General features: G+C 33.3%; 1 protein-coding gene across 2 annotated transcripts; it reads left to right on the top strand.

Annotated features, from left to right (window-relative positions):
• The first annotated feature begins 475 nt into the window (after positions 1-475).
• Positions 476-11,410, top strand: LOC128174275 (uncharacterized). 2 transcript variants are annotated; one of them, XM_052839868.1, is made up of 6 exons: positions 476-927; positions 1,653-1,809; positions 6,361-6,552; positions 6,716-6,850; positions 7,033-9,763; positions 10,066-11,410. In XM_052839868.1, exons 1-5 carry the CDS (start codon positions 766-768, stop codon positions 8,064-8,066), a joined length of 1,680 nt encoding a protein of 559 aa, XP_052695828.1. In that variant the 5' UTR covers positions 476-765; the 3' UTR covers positions 8,067-9,763; positions 10,066-11,410. The 2 variants fall into 2 exon arrangements, with proteins under 2 accessions (XP_052695828.1, XP_052695832.1); XM_052839872.1 differs by having other exon boundaries at positions 479-927; positions 1,653-1,785.
• The last annotated feature ends 1,537 nt before the right edge of the window (positions 11,411-12,947 follow it).

The raw sequence follows: 12,947 nt of genomic DNA on the forward strand, positions 1-12,947 counted from the left end.
TAGTTGTCCTTGATCAAAAACATCATTGAACGGACACGGAGAGGAAAAGCACGGAAAACGGAAAACTTTTAAAAGTACACCCTCTATTCATTCAAACCAAAAAGGATTTAAACAAACAAATAAACTACCTCAAAATAAAGGTCCTGTAATATGATCATTTGGTGCCTCTACTAAAATATTTGTTTTTGTCAACTCCACCCGTTTTATATATTTGCGTTTCAATAGAAATCGTCCCCAAAGCTCCACTTAGGTATAATATCCCCTAGACATGTAAGCAACAGGTCATTACTCTTAGATTTCCCATTCGTTATATTTTTTTCCATGCCAATATTTTAAAATTTGTATAGTATGTCTTAAAATATTTATTTTTTACCAAATTACATTTTTTTAGTGTTTTAATGAATAAATCATATTTCGTTGCCTAACATTATTTCCTTTTAAACGACAAGAAAGTAAGTTTAGCGAATGGCGAGTAAGCAGATGCACTAGATGCACATTTATGTCTTCATTTAAAAGAGAACTGAATATCGATCGAGTATATCTACTGCGATTTGAATGTGCTTCCTCAGTTGTGAACAACTGAAAGATTTTAATAGGCGTACAGTGCCTCCACAAGGTAATGTTTCATAAATCACAAACAAATCGCCGTGTTACACTTTATTCTGGCGATGAGAAGCACCGAGAACCTGTTATGTTGAACATTACATAACTAGATTATCAAGGCCAGGGATCATCTTACTCGTGTACCGTGTAATCCACGAGGATATGGCCTCCCCCACCGACAGCCAGACGGGCCGGGCTTTCATCAAGTCTCAGGGAGACTTCTCGGTCCCAGATTTTTGTCACATATTTCGGTACCATCTCCCACAGGTTGTCTCGCTGAAAGAGGACCGGAAGTCGAAAGCGAAAGATGTCCGGAAAAACAAGGTGAGGTTATGGACGAGAAATTAAATCAGTTGAAACTCAGTATAAAGAATGTTTCATGTTCCTCTGCAGTTAACCTACCTTATATTGATGACAAATTATGCGTGCATATGATTTCAAACCTTATGAAGGTTGTTTTGGTAAAATTATGGGATTTGCTTTCAGAAAATTCTAGCGTTTTTATTCAACTTTATTTGATTTTATTTTCTCAACAAATTAATGTTAAGGTGAATATTTATTACCTACAATTAAAACATAATCATAACGTTTACCCTTAATAAATGGCCACTTTTTGTTCATCTTTATGCCTGTGGTATTAAATGATTTTTCCAGTTAAAAAGTGGCAAAACCAATGAAATATATAAGACTAAGTACTTTTTTATTCGCTTTAGGTCTTACACGTATTTTTTCGTACACAGACCAACAAACAATTTACAATTTGTAACGTCTTAATCTCACTTCTTCCTTATTCAGTTGTTCGTGCCACTTAGTTACCATGTATCTTTTATCACGCACAGTCTATCTTCGTCTCAATCTAACAAGTGTTTTGTATATTCATAATTTCTTAGTAGTTTCTATCAAATCAACAATCAAGAATACTCGCAGTATAAACACTACAGTTTTCCTGTTATTATCAGAAATGTTGCGTTGCCGCCTTATTTGTTGTTTTTATCGTTGCGGTGCATACTTAATTGATCGTAAACGAATTGCACTTGTTTTCATTTCAGATATATTTTGTTGGCAAGGTTTGCTGTGAAAAGAAAGTCACTGTCGATTTGGTCAAGAAGAAAAAGTCACGTGGGACTGTGCTCCTACCCTTGTCCCACCCTGCCCGTGTCTGTCTGGCCGGGACTCAAAACGGTAAACTACATGTAGCTATAGAAGGTATCATTAATAAACTAACTACGTACATAAGATACAGGCGCATCATTGATAACATAAGAAAACTGCATGACGTGCCAAAATTGATATATAGATTTGATTAACTAGTTACGTAACATATACAATTTGGATAGCTGATAAATTGTTAGATGTGTCACCAAATGTAAATAAATATACTAGTAATGTAAATAAATAGATAGTATATTGAGAAAACAGGTTTTTTTGTGTTGGTGATATGAAGACACATGCAAGGACACTGATATTTATATATAACTACAACAGAGGACCATACATTAACACCGAGATATCGAACCGTGGAATGATTCCCTATTCCTTTCTGAAATTTCATAAAGAAGTCAACAACCCTGTGCCAGATAAATATGCCAGTGCCAAGGTGGCATTTTTTAACCAGTCTAGGCTGCATGTATTGAAAAATGCAAATACATGTATGCCATAAGATATACCATTGCTGAAGGAGTTTATAACAACCTTTGCTATTAATGTATCTCACCTGTCAGGTTAAATATTTACCTTTAGAAAAATCATACAGGAAAATGATTATTTCCAAAGGAAAAACAATGTTCCTAAAAGATATTTGGAATTTCCTATCGGAAAAGAAGTTTTCCTGTAGGAATTTTAATTCCAATAGAATTTGATTTTTTTTTACATTATTTTAAAATACAGTAGGAAATCTTAAGTTCCTATAAGATAACTACCTGTCTGAATCAAATTCCTGGCAGGAAATCCCAACGGGCATTATTGTTTTCCTACAGAATATTATTTTGTAAAGGTAACTATCTTTAGGTTCTGACCTATCAGGTGAGACACACTAAAAACAAAAGTGATTACATGTACATACTCTCTAGACAATGGTTTGTCATTTGGTATATGGATATTTAAAAAAACTGCATTGTAAGCCGGTGCAGAAATGCCATCTTGGCCGTGGCATAACAGTGTTCAACATACTGCATCCAGTCTGCAAAAAACGTAACATTTTTAGCTCACCGAGACGAAGTCAGGGGGAGCTTATGCTATACCCTCGGCGTCGGCGTCCGGACCTGGTTAAAGTTTTTGTTGCAGGTCCTGTATCTAAGCTATTACTTGTCCTATCTTCACCAAACTTGCATGGATGATGCATCTGGACCTACTTATGGACTTGAAAGACTTGGATGCTGAATCTGAGTCCTAAATTTCAGATGCTAGAGGAGGTTAAGGTTGTTGGACCAGGTTAAAGTTTTTGATGCAGGTGCCCTTTGATAGCAATATCTAAGTTACTGCAGGTCCGTACTTCACTAAACTTGCATGGATGGTGTGTCTTATGATACTGATGCACCAGACAGGCTTGAGTGCTGAATCTGAGCTATAAGTTTCGGATGCTGGAGGAGGTTAAGGTTTTTGGAGCAGGTTAAAGTTTTTGTTGCAGGTGCCCTTTGATAGCAATATCTAAGTTACTGCTGGTCCGTACTTCACCAAACTTGCATGGATGGTGTGTCTTATGATACTGATGCACCAGGCAGGCTTGGGTGCTGAATCTGAGCTATAGGTTACAGATGCTGAAGGAAGTTAAGGTTTTTAGAGCTGGTTAAAGTTTTTGTTGCAGGTGCCCTCTGATGATTATATCTTAACTACTACTTGTCCTAACTTCACCAGACTTCCATGGATGGTGCGTTTTATGATACTGATGCACCAGACAGGTTTGAATGCTGAATCTGAGCCATAGGTTTCGGATGCTGGAGGAGGTTAAGGTTTTTAGAGCTGGTTAAAGTTTTTGAAACAGGTGCCCTCTGATGATTATATCTCAGTTATTACTTGTCCTTACTTCACCAGACTTCTTATGATACTGATGCACTTGACAGGCTTGAATGCTGAGTCTGAGCCATATGTTTCAGATGCTGGATATGGTTAAGTTTTTTGGAACAGGTCACATGTTTAATAGATAATAGTACTATTTCAAACTTGCATAGTTGATTAAACTGTAATATGAACGAATCACAGAGGAAGCTTCAGATGCAGAGCTTGATCTCCATTACAAAGGATGCTAAAAAGTATATCTTAGTTATTACAGGTCCTAACTTCACCAAACTTGAATGGATTGTGTGTCTTATGATACAGGTGCACCTGACAGGCATGAATGTTGAATCTGAGCCATAGGTTGCGGATGCTGGAGCAGGTTAAGGTTTTAATTGCTAGTGCCCTCTGATGATGATATCTTAGTTTTTACTGGTCTGAACTTCACCAAACTTGCATGGAGATGCGTCTTATGTATACTGATGCACCTGACAGGCTTGAATGCTGAATCTGAGCCATAGGTTTCGGATGCTGGATGAGGTTTAGTTTTTTTGGAACAGGTCACATGTTTTATAGATGATAGCTTGCATAGTTGATTTAACTATATTATAAATGAAACGCAGAGGTTGCTTCAGATGCAGAGCCTGATCTCCATTATCAAGGATGCTAAAGAAATTTCCTACCTCACTCAAACCTGCTCGAAAGATACATGTGTTTGTTGATAAATGATATAACATGATTCCTATGAAATAGTATTGTATAGTATGAAACAATATTGTTTAATATGATACAATATAATATCATTTGTAATATTATAAAAAGTTATATTATTTTATCAAATGTAAAATCTTATAATATTACATAAGATTTTGCAAAATATAATATTGTATCCTATGATACAATATTGTATATTCTATAATATTGTATCATACGATATTGTATAATATGATATTAATTTGTGTTATATTGAATTCTACCACATGAAATTGTATTTTAATATGATACTGTAATATTATATAATATCGTATCATACGATATTGTATAATATGATATGTGTTTATAATATGATGTATTATCACATCACATGAAATTGTATTGTATGATATTGTAAAATATATTATTGTATCATATGAAACAATATGTATAATATAAAACTGTATTATATAATATTTTACTTTATCACATAATATTGTATCATTTGATATGATACAATGTTGTATCAAATTATATTGTATCATATGATACAATATCATATTATGTATCAAAAATGATACAGTATCATACAATATCATACTATATTATACAATATAATATCATATGTTTTAATGTTATGATGTATTATGTAATATGATATTGTAATATAATACTATTATATTGTTTTATATATTATGATATTGTATTATTTGATCAAATACAATAACGTTTAACACAATACAATGTCATATCATATGTTACAATATCATATCTCATCATTGTTTATTATGGTATTTTATTGTATTATATGATGAACATATGATTATCATACAATTTTTTAACAGATGATATACGATATTGTGTCAAAACAGAATCCATGAATATCCAAGATCATAAAGTATGATTTTCATTTAATATGATAACGGTGGTCTCATAAGGTGAAGTCTCATAAGGGTGATGTCTCGTCTCGGTGAGCTTTGTAATCTGTGATTACCTATGTTTTAAAACATTGTATTGGATTGTTATGCCAGTGTCAATGAGATATTTTTGCACTCTTCTAAAGCCCATGCAAGTGACACGACAGACCACTGCGTAGAGAGTGGTTTACAAATTATTTTTAAATCATCATCTCACCTGTAAGGTGAAATATTCACATGAAGTAAATAATTTCTCCAGAAAAGAAATTGAATTAAAAAAAATAATTGTTTTGTAGGATATATTGAATTTTTTGTCATAATGAACCTTAAATGAAACTATAATGAACTAAATTAAACTATAAAGAACTTCCAATGGTTATGTATATTCCGATAGAATCTGAACTAAACTCCGATCGAATTTTTAAATCCAGTAGGAAAATTGGAGTTATTACTAAAAATTACATGTATTATCTCAAAGGAACAATCTTTAAAATCGCTAAAAAAAATTCTTTACATCCATCCTGTAAGAAAATTATTTCTCCATGAGAAATCATTATTTTCCCAAGGTATTTATTTCAGACTGTAAATTTCTCACCTATCGGGTGAAAAGCACCAAGAATCAAAGTGTTTATATACTCTTGGCATCGATTGCGACATCATATGACAAACCGGTTTATGATATTTTTGGAAACAGCACCTTACACAAGTTTAAACCCTTTGATACGGGCATTGTTATCTGGCACAGACAGTTGCAGTTTGTCACAGCTTCCTGGTTACTTGGTATAGACCTATGTTTACTTTAAAGCTTCCCAACAAAAGGAAATTTTTAAAACCTTAATCATGACTTGATATACTAAGTGACTAGATTTTTTAAGATAGTAATAAAATACGATAGTTTATCTTTGATGTATTATTCGGTTTTAACAATAAACTTTAAAGCGTTTTCACTCTAAATAAAAGTGGTTTCATCCACGTATGACTACCTGTTAGGTAACGGACTGAAATGTTGGTGAGGAAATAAATAGCTTAACGACAAACCATCAAACGCAGCCTTATTAGGAATGACCAATTTAGACTAGAAGTATTGCCTGTAATTCTGAATTCATGTTTTAAAAATTTTACAATGAAAGCCTCAAAGAAAGAACTTTATTTCTAGAATCGCCTGCCAGTGAGTTCACAATTGAACAAGTTCTGAACAACCATACGTGTCCCTGTGACGTCATCGTTGCTCCTCATCGTCACTTCCGGTTACAGTTGAAAGGGAAGGAAGTTGTGACCAACGATTATGTTCTTAGATTGCAAGGAATAGTAGATGAGTTTTATCTGTTGGGAAACCCAGTAACTGAAAGTATATACTTTACTACTTATGAATCTGCAAAATCTCGAACATTTCGGCGCGAAAAATATTTCTTTACAATAATCATACATATTGTAGAATAATTGACCTAAATATCAATAATAAAAGGGGATAACGCATGGGGCCTGATTAAAGATCATGTCTTCTATTTCAGGTAGCATAAGTGACGAGGAGGTGTTGGTGTTGACTGGTCCTCGTCTACAGCTGGTTACCGGGATAACCGGATATCCGGGGGAGTGGTCGTCGTTCTTAAACCTTTTATCCACAACTCTAAAGTCCCAAAGCAAAGGTTAGCTGTTATGTGTTGATCAGGTTTTTCAAGTTCAAACTTCGAAAATTATTCAGTACTAGTTTATACATCTACCAGTATCAATACTATTACGTGTATATTCAAATATGAAATTGTGGGCATTAAGATATCCATAAAAAGTTGCAATTTTTCTATCAAACAATGTGTCATTATTTCTACAGATAGACTCAGGTCTCTGGGTAATTACCAGGATATCTCGCCAGATTTAAAAGACGACGATGAACATCTGTACGATGGTCTGGTAAAAACAAAAGGAAAGAATTGTGTGTATGAATTGACTTGGGAGTCACACACTGGTGCTCCTCTGTTGAATGCAGAAGGAGTAAACAATTGTAAAACAGGTGCAGAAGACAATACTTTTCTTGGGACTAAAAATGATTCAACGAAGCAAGTCTCTGGTGTTGGTGATATGACAAAAGACAAATTTCAGAGAAATGGGAAAGAAAACAATAAATCAAATATAAAAGGTGAAGATTCTGCAAGTAGTAAAATTGAAAAACAAACTAGGAAACCCCATAGCAAGGCAAAAGCAACCGACAGAAACCACCTGTATGATGTTATTTTGGATCCAGAAACTCAGAAACCGGTTATCCTTGGCCACAGAGACGTAAATTCTTCCAAAGATGGTCACACTGCACCACAGAACACAGAAATAACTAAGGGAGTGGCTATATCAAATATACAGGTATCACCATCTGAGGAACATATCGATCAGAACAACAGTCCACAGCTACCAAATGAAAGTAACTTATCGAGAAACTCTTTCGTACCATCGCTGCCACCAAAGATACAGGTACCAAAGAAATATGGAATACTAATTTCAGACCTTCCAAAACCACCACCAAGAATGTTTCTGAGTTTGGATAGAAATAATCCAAAGAAATCGCGAGTTAACGGTGGAAGCAAATTGAACAGATCGCAAAGTGACATGGGATTCGGAGAATTGGTTAATGCCAACAACATCCAATCAACAACAAGCGATAGTGTGTCTTCTTTGTCTGCAATGAGTGTGGACGATCTAGCGCATTGGTTGAATACTCTACACATGAAGTGCGTGGACAAGTTTGTAGAACATTCCATTGATGGAGCCAAACTATTAAGGTCAACAGAAGAAATATTTCAGAGTCCAGACATTGGAATGTCCAAACTGGATATTCTGAGGTTGAAAAGGTTTATCAGAGAACGCTGCGTTTGAATTATGATTGTGCTGTATATTTTTACAGATATACGTATTAGTTTTTATTGATAAATGTACAGTTCATAAGCGTTGAAATAGGAGCAAACAGTTTTTCCCTGAATGTTGTATTTATTAAGATATTTTGGCAAAACGGTAAGTAAAACAAAGTTAATGCAATATCATTATCAATATGCCTGATAAATGTTTTCTTAAATAAGTGAAAATTAAAGCTAATAAGATCAAATTCAATTACGAATTAATTGCTATGGACATATAAATTTAGGCGAGATTACCTATTTTGGACATACTACCGTCCAATAATCATATGCCTCTCCGCCCACATAGTTTGATATAAACGAATTCTTGTGGAAGTTCGACATTTCGACAAAACAATGTTTTTTTTATTGTCTAAAAACTATTCAGGGGTATCAAAAAAGTACCAAATTCATGTAGAGACGTAATTTTTATTTTACGCATTATATTCTGTTTGGAAACATGCGATTTTGTCATTATTGATTTTTTTTAAGAATAGGGAACAATTTTTATTTTTAAAATACCATACATCTTGAACAGTTTTATTTATTTACATTTTTAGATCTTGTACATGTACATATAGATATGATAAAAAGGTATAAAGTGAAAGAAGATAAAATATTGTACAATAATTTAAAGCTCTTTTTTATGTTAATATCTATTTCAAATATATTATACATATAATTTCTCAAAAATGTTCTATTAGAATTGCACGTCCACTAATGTATATGTAGAGTACTCAATCCTTTAGCCTGTAATGACTGTAAGCTGTATATGATACTGGATGAAAGGAAAATAAATGCAAAGTTTGTTTTTTGTAGAAGCGGTGATCAGGTATTTGATAATATTTAATAATAGGTATAAGTATCCAGCAAATACGGGCACCACGATTGTGTCAAGCAATCGCAAATTGAGATAATGTATCCCCGTTGATAATCTTATTCTGTGAGTATCAAATTATAGTATGTACTATGTGTCCTTGGCTCCATCGTATCGGAGGTGTTCTGTTTGTCGAATGCATTGTTTGCTTGTATAAGTTTACAGTTTAATTATGCATTTGTATATTGAATAAAACTTTTTTGTACTGACAAGGACATTAAACACATGTAACCTATCCACTCCCGTTCGTTATCTTTATATCATATATTTATGATATTTGTTTTATTTTCCCTTTGAAAAATATTTTATTACGGCTTTTATTCTTCCGCGAGAGCGTGTTTCGTCCGTCATCTTAAGGAAATGTCCCCATTTTATCTCTCACTCAAACTGGTGTATGGTCACCGCTTGAAATAACGTGAAAAGTAGCTCAAGGCTGACGAAAGAATAATATTTTTTACACGTCGGCCGATGACGAGATGTGCCCTCCCAACAAGAAAGACGCACCCAGCTGAAAACGATGACGAAGTCCGCTCAAGAAAACAGACCAAAACTAAGTGTTTCTCAAACCTAGACATCTATTGATATAGCAGGCTCCAACCAATCGCTGTCTTAATAGATATATATATAATTATAAATTCCCAGCGATTTGTTAATGAAACGTATTTAGCTTTCTCTATTTAATCAACGATCTCACACACAACAAAGGCCATTCATTACTGACGCCCCGTTTGTCACCATGTCTGTTCGCTGTCTTGTAGCTTGGATTACTATTATTTCGGTTTTGTCTCACACCCCGGTAATTGGTAAGTACTGTCTCCTTTTTATTGTTTCATTTTTTTTCTTTCAATAATTAATGAATCTTGAAATTGATTGTCAACTTGATTCCGATATATAATATTTTAAACAAAGCGAACATTATTAAAAACATGTTTTCATTCTTGTAATCAGTATCTATGTTACATTATAGGATAATTTTGTTTTTCGTGGATTCTTAAAATACAACATTTTTTTCCAGAATAGAGAAAATCGTTTGCATGTTTCTATAATATTTTAACAGTCTAATCATTTGTTGATTTGGAGTAATAATTGTATATTTTGATTGTAGGATCTCACACAGGAATAAGGTCAGGCAACTACCCGATATATCGCAGACTCTCACCTGCCAAAGTGTCCAGTTTATTTCCAAGTTACCTGAGGAGAATCGCCGACCGTAATTCCCCCCTCCCTCGTCGCCAGCGACCGCCATTCGTGTACTCGTCACCAAATAAAGTCCTCTTGAAGAATGGCCCAAAAGGCCCAGTCATCTCTAAAAAATTCCTGAACCGAGGATGTCCTGTGCTGAATTGTCCTGTGATGAGGGTTCCCTCCAGATGCAAGGTGCCCGTTTTCTTCCGATACAATGGACGGTTGTGTCGTGGATGTTATAAAAATGTCTGTCGGAGACAGTATTAAGTGCAAATACCAAAGTGTGAGTACAATCTCGAACTATTTATGTGCAAAAAGTGGGCATAATTCTAATGATTGTGTGATTCAGTCTACACGTGCATTTTCCTGACATTAAACTTTGTCGGATTAATAACAAAATCAAAAAAATAATTCACCTATCACAAAAAGACATTATTGTTCGATTCATGGACGTTGTGCCTACTTAACATGGGAAGAATAATGAGTTGGTTGATTAAATCCATCTTGTGGTTTCAGTTATTATCAGCGATCCTTTTTTGAAAGCTGTTTAGGTGGCCATGTCAGCAGTTAATTAATTGTTATCTCGCGTCTTGATTCATCATATATTCTATATCCTTCTCAAACTTTCCTGTACACCTTTATTAACAATTTTTAAGGTTGAGTGAACATTGTGCGGGAGAGACACGAGTTATCTTACCTAAAAACAAATCCTTGGTTTTGAAAATTCCATTTTAATACGATCTCTTTTTCGGTCGGACGGAATGATACATTTCTGCAAATTTTGTGCCTCAAATTAATTGAGGTGATTAAGAGAAAGTCTACAAATGTTAATGAATGCCTTGATAGGTCACAAGACCATAGGGTGATAATAATTTCTTGTCAACATTTTTACTCTTATTCGTTTTATATTTATCTCAATATTTCGAACAAGTTTCTTTTTGTGTTTATGTACATGTATATTATCATTTAATCACAAAATCACTTTTTAAAACTGATAATAAACCAAAATCAGATTTTTAAATCACTTTAGAATTATTTGCATGAACATAAAAGTGTTAGGACACAACTACGCTTTTAACTCCATGGTCTTCAGCTCATTGTGTGCTGACATTTTAAGCTTTTGGATTTTTTGTTCTTAGTTAAATTCCTATTTTTGTGTTTTATATACGTATTGCTGTGCTTTGTTTCCCTTCAGATGTTGGTGCTTGTAAATAATTTATTTATTGTATTTAACGATCTTTTCACAAATAAAAATGTTTTATTCAGCATCTTTTTAATTCTCTCTTACATGTATGTTGAGTATATTATGTTCGTTAATTCTCTCTTACATGTATGTTGAGTATATTATGTTCGTTTATTCTCTCTTACATGTATGTTGAGTATATTATGTTCGTTAATTCTCTCTTACATGTATGTTGAGTATATTATGTTCGTTAATTCTCTCTTACATGTATGTTGAGTATATTATGTTCGTTTATTCTCTCTTACATGTATGTTGAGTATATTATGTTCGTTAATTCTCTCTTACATGTATGTTGAGTATATTATGTTCGTTTATTCTCTCTTACATGTATGTTGAGTATATAATGTTCGTTAATTCTCTCTTACATGTATGTTGAGTATATTATGTTCGTTAATTCTCTCTTACATGTATGTTGAGTATATTATGTTCGTTAATTCTCTCTTACATGTATGTTGAGTATATTATGTTCGTTAATTCTCTCTTACATGTATGTTGAGTATATTATGTTCGTTAATTCTCTCTTACATGTATGTTGAGTATATTATGTTCGTTAATTCTCTCTTACATGTATGTTGAGTATATTATGTTCGTTAATTCTCTCTTACATGTATGTTGAGTATATTATGTTCGTTAATTCTCTCTTACATGTATGTTGAGTATATTATGTTCGTTAATTCTCTCTTACATGTATGTTGAGTATATTATGTTCGTTAATTCTCTCTTACATGTATGTTGAGTATATTATGTTCGTTAATTCTCTCTTACATGTATGTTGAGTATATTATGTTCGTTAATTCTCTCTTACATGTATGTTGAGTATATTATGTTCGTTAATTCTCTCTTACATGTATGTTGAGTATATTATGTTCGTTAATTCTCTCTTACATGTATGTTGAGTATATTATGTTCGTTAATTCTCTCTTACATGCATGTTGAGTATATTATGTTCGTTAATTCTCTCTTACATGCATGTTGAGTATATTATGTTCGTTTATTCTCTCTTACATGTATGTTGAGTATATTATGTTCGTTAATTCTCTCTTACATGTATGTTGAGTATATTATGTTCGTTAATTCTCTCTTACATGTATGTTGAGTATATTATGTTCGAGAGAGTATTCAGTACATGTACATGATAATAGAAGAGCAAAATGTACATTGTATACAAAATCGAACTTGTATTTAGAAAATTTAACCAAGACGTATAATGATTTGCACTGTATTTCAACAACTGTCTCTAAAAGATCTAAACTGGCATTTGGTTTCGTTTTGCCGTATATCGTATCAACTTTATGGCTTATAGATATTTGGATAGATCCTTCTGTTTGAGTGGTTGATATTACAGTGTAACACGTGATACTTACAAGTATGTTCAATCCTGGATAATTTTGGTGTATATTATTTGAAGCAATTTCCAAGATTTGAAGACTAATGTGAAATTTCAAACAGACTTTACAAATTTATTACAAAAGCATACACTTTTGTGCTCTAGTATCAAATATCGTAGGATAGTGATTGTAGGATAGTGATTGCAAACCAACACAGTTGCTGGGGAAAGG

Source organism: Crassostrea angulata, chromosome 1, assembly GCF_025612915.1.
Source record: "Crassostrea angulata isolate pt1a10 chromosome 1, ASM2561291v2, whole genome shotgun sequence".
NCBI classification, from domain to species: Eukaryota; Metazoa; Mollusca; class Bivalvia; order Ostreida; family Ostreidae; genus Magallana; species Magallana angulata.

What these genes read in the sequence shown, in the direction of transcription:
- LOC128174275 (XM_052839868.1), top strand. Translation starts at nt 766, where the DNA reads ATGGCCTCCCCCACCGACAGCCAGACGGGCCGGGCTTTCATCAAGTCT. An exon ending in AAGATGTCCGGAAAAACAAG is followed by an intron (nt 928 to 1,652) that starts GTGAGGTTATGG and finishes TTTTCATTTCAG; the next exon opens with ATATATTTTGTTGGCAAGGT. An exon ending in GGGAAACCCAGTAACTGAAA is followed by an intron (nt 6,553 to 6,715) that starts GTATATACTTTA and finishes CTTCTATTTCAG; the next exon opens with GTAGCATAAGTGACGAGGAG.